Source organism: Cynara cardunculus (genome assembly GCF_001531365.2).
Source record: "Cynara cardunculus var. scolymus isolate 2C chromosome LG 7, CcrdV1, whole genome shotgun sequence".
Classification (NCBI taxonomy): Eukaryota; Viridiplantae; Streptophyta; class Magnoliopsida; order Asterales; family Asteraceae; genus Cynara; species Cynara cardunculus.
In genome coordinates this window covers 9,649,671-9,657,257 of record NC_037534.1, presented here as the reverse complement: position 1 = coordinate 9,657,257, position 7,587 = coordinate 9,649,671, and the positions used below count along the sequence as shown (strand labels likewise).

General features: G+C 33.6%; 1 protein-coding gene across 1 annotated transcript in view; it reads right to left on the bottom strand.

Moving 5' to 3' along the window:
- Window positions 1-1,074: 1,074 nt before the first annotated feature.
- The window catches only part of LOC112515104 (TSL-kinase interacting protein 1), a 15,155-nt gene continuing 8,642 nt past the window's right edge, over window positions 1,075-7,587 (bottom strand). The window contains exons 6-7 of the mRNA XM_025121759.1: window positions 2,165-2,758; window positions 1,075-1,585 (exon numbers count right to left, since the gene is read on the bottom strand). Of these exons, the coding sequence (XP_024977527.1) occupies window positions 1,478-1,585; window positions 2,165-2,758 (702 nt within the window). The 3' untranslated portion in view covers window positions 1,075-1,477. The remainder of the gene's footprint in view (window positions 1,586-2,164; window positions 2,759-7,587) is intronic.

Below are 7,587 nucleotides of genomic sequence, written 5' to 3'. Positions count from 1 at the left end.
ATATGGATAAGTTGTATCAAATGGTTGACGATGAAAAAGAAATTATAAGTAGAGAAATAACATATTCAATGTTAGAATAATATCCTAATGTACCAAAGTATCAATCTGACCGACCCGACCAACCCGTACGGGTTGGGTTGGGTTGCACTTTGGTTTGGGTTAAGATTTTTCAAACCGCAAGCATTGGGTTGGGTTGTTCAAATGTTTTCAACCCGATCAACCCAACCCATGAGCACCCCTAGGGATGAGGGCGGGGATAGAGATAAGTAATCAGGGACGGGATTGAGGTCCCCGCCCCATCCCCACCCTATTCCCATGCCTACAGTACCAATCACATTTTGACTGGTTAATGAAAGACTGATCAAGTATTAGTTATATCCGATCAAACCCGATTGGATACAACTTTTTTAAATGGTCGGATTGATTATTTAAGGACCAATTAAGATTAATCAGTTACGATTGCTTTTTTTTTAACATTTGCTCATCCATTGGTCGATAGATCGGGCCTTCAACACCAATTATACATGTCCATCTCAGTTATACATTTCGGGCTAAAAACCAATTAGGAGACTCAGATCATTTATGCTGCAACCAGTTACTTGGTGTATTGGTGTACTTTTTGACCAAGGTTTGTTATAAACTATTAAGAGACCGACCATAACTGGTTTTGATCCATCTCTACTGCATAGTCTATAAAAATGAAAAGAGATTTGTGAATAAAATATCATCTCTAATCTTGTATATTATACATCTATGTGATTGCTTCTTCTTTGTTGACAGATATGCATATGGAGACATAAATTTTGGGTCAATTTGGTTTATGACAAAATCATAAACCAATCTATGATCGAATCCCAATTGTTTGAACCAAACTAACCAATTCACTTCTATAACAAAACATCAACAGAAGTTGTATAAAGAATCCCATGAATCAATTCTATACACGCCTAATCTCCCTGAATCCGAAGGATCTTTCTGCTAGTCGAAGAATACAAGCCAATACCTAAAGACTCGCTCTGTACTCCATTGTTTTCCCAAAAATAGAAAAAAAAATGTTACATGGTTAGCTGTAACATAAACATCTACATAGAACGTATATGTTTTATAGGCCTAAAGTGCATATATCTTAAAAGTACACTAAAGAAATTGTGCAGGATGTGTTCAAAATACATATCTTAAAACACTATTGGAATAATTTTTGTAAGGTGACTATTGATGTAGCAATATGTAAAATTCGATGTACAAAATAATACTCCCTCCATAACAAAATAAGTGTCCACGATGCTAAAGATACACAGTTTTAGGAATTTGTATTTATTTCACTTTTTAATTAACGAATGACTATTTTACCCTTGGTAATAGAGGAAGTAATGAATTTCTAATGTCATAATTAAGAGTAGGACCGAAAAGTGTAGACTTACTTTTGAAAGAGGAAACTTATTTTGGGATAAACTGAAATCAACATTAGGAGTACCTCTTAGCCCAAGGCCCTGCTGTCTTCACCATATTGCTGAGGAATAGGGAAAAGTTCCATTTTTGGTTCTGAACAAGATGTATCTTCAGAATCCACAGTTTGTTTGCTGACCTGTGGACAAGGATGACCAAAGTTCTGTTATACCAGAGCTCAAAAGACACATGGCAAACATCCTATGTGTAGCTCAACTGGTCATTCTCTCAGGGTACATTTGATAAGCAGAAGGAACTGGACAGAACTAGACGGTACTGGATGGGCGCAAGTGAGGCAGGCTGGTGAAAGAATCGTGTTGGAGAGAGTGTTTGTAATTTTACAAGCTTCTGACATATTTTTTTAGATAAACGACTTTCTATAAATTGTGAAACATTTTTGTGTTGGGAAGAGACCTTAAATCTGTCAAAAGGTCATGCATTTAAAAGGAAACAGTCTAAAGGTTATTCTCCTAAATAACCCTCAAATGAGCCGAGCCAAGGCCATAAGACAACCCATACAAGCTGATAAACCTAACGCTATACAAGCCTACCTATTTTCTCACAAACCAAGCGAGCTCAGGCTCAGCACTTAAATACATGGCCTTCTGACAGTTTATTTTAAATGCATGACCTTGACATATGATTTATTAAATGCATTGACCTTCTGACATATTTAAATAGAAAAAGGAGATAGTTGGGAAAGAAAATTAAAGCAAACCTCTAGGAGATCAGGAAATCGGAATGAGTTTGAACTCAAATCTTGACTAGCTCTTGCACTGACACGGATGTTTTTGCTGGATGAAGAGAACTTGCGGAAGGAAAATGCATGGCATGTCTCTTCAGCATCCAATATAGATGAGCGAGAGTCAAGTGATGATGGTTTCACCATTTGAGGATTGCTCTTCACTTGTGAAGAGATGAAAGCATCAAACGAATCAGAAATAAACGTCGACGAGGGTCCCACGACATCTCGTTCACTGGATTTTGAATCAGATTTATTGATCTTGGCCTGTAACGACGCTTCAGATAGAAGTCCACCAATGCTCAAAGCAGTTAAACTATCATCCCATCGAATTGTTCCTTGCTCATTGTTACGGAGCTTTTCCTGCATAGATGCTTCAGAAAGCAAGCCTCCAACGCTTATATCAGTAGATAAAAAGATTGGTGGCAAGTTGGATTTCAACTCATGGTTTGAAATCTTTCCTGGTCCTGATGCTTCAGAAAGAAGTCCCCCCATCCTCAAATTGGTTATATCATCAACCCATGGTGAAATTGACCATTCATGGATATGACTCATCTTGACACCAGTATCCTAGTAAGAACAAAATTAAAATCCAATCAAACCACATCCACACCACAAACTTTACAAATAGCATCTACATATGTTTCTCAGAAAGCAAAAACCGCATAAAAACCCAATGAACTTTGGGTCTATTTGAAATTTACAGTCCAGCCCTCAAACATGCTATCCCAAGAATACGTCTGTTCTCATAATGTTTCCCCTTTTGGTATTAAATGAGTTGAATCCCAGACCATTTTTTGTTGTTTAATTAGAAAGAAAAAAAAAGACACCTTTGACTTGTTTCAAAACGCAGTTTCAAAGAGTCTTCTTATTCCATGAGACTGATACACCTGGGCGTTTTGATAGAATCTACAAGTGCCGATATCAAGGGGGTGTGGGGTGATTTGTGGGACTTTGAAAGGCTTAGTATTTAATATCAATTAGTTATCTTTTATATTATATTAACTAGTGTTCCAACCGCGCGTTGCGTGGTAGTGATAATACCATCTTCAAAAGGAATGTTATAGACTAAAATTTGAAGTCCACTTCTAAAAAAGATTAGGCAAATTTGTGTGGCAACTACTCATTAACAATAAAAGTTTTTAGAGAAGTTGACAATAATCTTAGAATCATATGCTAATTTAAGTTATCTAACTATGCTCGAGAACGGTGTTACAAAGTACTCTACAAATGTTTGACCAATGTCAGTAGTTTGTTTAATTAGAAGTCACAGTTCTAACTGAAATCTCATATAAGGTGACAAAATCATGATGTTAATTTTGTAACAAATTTAATTGAAATCTCATTTGAAGTTATGAAAAAGAAACGTTGTATAATATTTCAAGTGAAAATTAGACGAGTGCGTAAGTTATAGCAACAGTAGTGGAAGTTCAAGGCGATGCATGAAAAACCACATCACCAAGCTAAGATAATGAACTTTTCCTCATAAAAAAATAAAATTAATGTCAAGTGGAGTCGATGACCCACATATGAGATATAAACTGGTAAAAACAAATACTACATTTTATTGTAACATTCTATAATATTTAAATTGTAATTAGAGGAGTGTATCAAACGTTGATAGTAGTAACACCAAGATGACAAATAAATAACTACATCACCAAGTAGTATAACGGGCATTCTCATATAAAAAATAAAATACCAAGCAAGTTGAAAACCCATATATTAGATATCAAACTAAGAACATATAATATACTTTATCTAAACAAAAAAAAACCTATGATTCGGGATAGATGTGTTAAACTAAAAACATATACTACATTTGATCTTAAGCAAAAGATCGACATCCGAGAAAAATATGTTTGTTCCATTTTTAGTCATTTCGTTTTGTAGTAATCTCCCTCTTGCCACTTTCACTCCATCATGCTATGCGGGATGCAATTATGCAAACAATATTGAGAAAAACGTTGGCCCTTTTCTTTTTGTATCCACCTCTCACATGTCTCTTTCTTCTTTGATCCAATGTGAGGAAAAAAATGATTTATAATGCTTAGAAGTTGTCACCTGATTATCCATGGTTATTGCTTTTATATAGATAAAAATGAAGATATAAAAATATACATTATAGATATATAACTATTGTTTTTACAGCTAAAACTTCGACCAATTTTATGGTTTTGATTTATCGTCAACTTTATGCTATTTTTATATTAGTTTTTGATATATAATTTTTTTATAAAAGATGGTTGGCCAAAAAAAGGACAACCTAAAATTTTTCACAAACTCTCTTAGTATTATAAGATATCTAACTCATTTTTAAATATTCACTTCCTTATTTTGTATTATTTGGTTGGTTTTGATTTCAACCATGGTTATATATTTTGTATTATTTGTTTGGTTCCTTTTTTAATATATTATATTGATATTGTCATTGGTTGATGATTGATGATTGATTTCAAATTCATTTTTTCCTTCTTTCACATACATACCTCCGCCTTCTTCGAATATATCACATTCTCATGAATTTGCCTTAATACCTTAACATGTAACTTCTTTACATATAGGTTTATTTTATTTTATTTTACTTATAATCATATAATCAAGTTTAGTTAATATAAAAATGTTATCATAGATTCAATTTTAATTATAACAAACTAAAACAATCAACAAAATTGTTCGTTATATTATTTTAAAGTTCTTAATTCAACTTTATAATATAAAATATATACTAAGTCATATCATTACCTTTCATTGTTATTTTAAAGTCAATTGATATAAAAGAAATGATATAAAAATAGAGTCATCCAAGTAAGATAACCTTATTATCAAGCGTCATGAGTTGACACAATTAATCTCATCCTTATTCCAATCTTTCAATCTCTCACCAATATGGGATATCACAAACTCAACCACGATTACCCAACACCTCAGTACTCAATTCTCATGATTTCACATCTATACCTCTTGGTTTGCTCGGTGATCAAAACTCAATTTAAGAAAAAATGTAAAATCCTCGACTCAAGCGAAAGTGCGATGTGTATGAAAACTCGGGTTCGTGTTTATATTTATAACACCCCGTCCAACACCGTAAATCACGATTTGGAGAATACTTACATCAGATGAAAGCACGTCATTAAGTCAACACTTTCATTCTATATATAAGTGATATAATAGATACTTAAACTACATTTGTTCTTATAAGTACTGCAATAATCACAACTTTTGTTAAGAAAAAAATGTATCATTTGCATTCGTTTTGTACAAATCTTTTACCAATTGGTTGGTTTTAATTTCAACCATGGCTATAGATTTCAAAGCTCYATCTCGCATTTATACATCCATCATCTTCTTCCAAACTATCATCTGTCTACCAATGTGAGATGATGAAAGTCAACCTTATTTCAGATTTGAGAAACACTCAAACCTCATGTTGCCAATTCATCATCCTTGGTTTCGCTTTTATATTTGCACTACAAGTTTTACCATTTAGTTGGTTTTGATTCCAACCATGGTATAGATTTCAAAGAAGGTCATCCAAAATAAGACAACCTTATGAGACGAACTCCATGATTTGACACAAAGACATCCAATCCACCTTTCTTATACACTTCATCTTTTCAAATCTTTCAACTCTTCATCAATGTGGGACAACTAAAACTCAACCACAATTCACCATATAAGAATACTCAATTCTCATTGTGCCACCCCCAAGGTTCTCTTTTATATATATAAAGATAAAGTTTTTTTCCATTTGGTTGGTTTTCATCCCAATCATGGTTATAGATTTCAAAGAGGGTCATCCAAAAAAAGCCAACCCTATGAGACAAACCCCATGAATCGACACAAAGGCACCAATCCATCTTTTTATACACTTCACTTTGTTCAAATCTTTCAACTCTTCACCAATGTGGGACAACTAAAACTCAACCACAATTCACCATTTGAGAATACTCAATTCTCATTGTGCCACCTCATCACCCCAAGGTTTTACTTTTATAATTCTCATGGTGCCACCTCATCACCCCAAGGTTTTACTTATCTATATATATATATATATATATATATATATATATAGAGAGAGAGAGAGAGAGAGAGAGAATAGTATAATATTGGTTTGTTTGGTTTCCAGCCATAGTTATAGATTCCAAAGGAAGGTCATCCAAAGAAAGACAACCGTATGAGGCAAACCCCATTATTTGCCACAAAGGAATCCACCTTTCTTATACACTTCATTTTCTTCAAATCTTTCTACTCTTCACCAAATGTGGGATATCTCAAACTCAACCACAATTCATCAACACCTCAATACCCAATTCTCATGATGCCACCTCAAACACTCATGGTTCTTCTTTATATATATATACACATATACATATATATATACTTCTAATAAATAAGTAACTTAGGTGACACGTGTCACCTTCTTGTGAGGCAGTTATCTTGTTTTCCAGCCTAAAAATGTATTTAGACACAATTTACATTAGTGGTTCAGTTGTAAACTTGTAATCATTTGAATGTATTTAGACACAATTTACATTAACGGTTCAATTATACTCATTTCATTGACATGTGTCCTCTTATTCAATCAATCCCACTAATTTAGGATGCAATTGATTTTATTCTTGGGTTAATTAATTCGTGTGGTAACCGATTCCCAAAAAAATGGTGTTTATTTCTAAGTTTAAATTCAATTTACTGATATAGTTTCATTTCTAAATTCAATTTTATTCTAGGGTTAACTTAATTTTATTCTAAATTCAATTTATTGAAAAAGTGTTTACTTCAGAGTTATTTCAAGAGAACAAGTCTGAAGTCATTCTTCAGAGTTACACGAACTCTGAAGTTTGCTTTTTCAGACATAGCTCACCCAAACTTTGGAGCCTGAACTCTGAATTCAATTTTTTTAGACTTAGAAAAAGAAGTCTGAAGTCTTCTTTTTCAGACTTAGAAGTCTGAACACTGAAGTCTTCTACAATTCTGAAGAGTATAAGTCTGAAGAGTCATTCTTCAGAGTTAGCTCACCCGAACTCTATAGTCTTTTTTCCAGACGGAGCACCAAGCAGAACCTCTGGCTTGCCTATACAGAGCTCTGAAGTCTGAAGAGTTTTACTTCAGAGTAGTTTCAAGAGTACAAGTCTTGTAATAAACCTATCTAGACTTTGAAGATAAGTCTTTAAGACTTAGGGGCTTGCCGTTTGGCAGTTGCTGAATGATTTAGTTCAGAATAGTTAAGAGGTTAGAATGGCTAAGAGGATCAGAATGGTTAAGTGTTGAATGAAACAAGGTTGTTTGGTAATTGTTCTCTGAATGACAGCAAATTACCATTTTAACCCTAGTTATGATATAGTACTGAATAAACCAACATACAATTACCAAAGATGATGTTTCTTCATATCAGT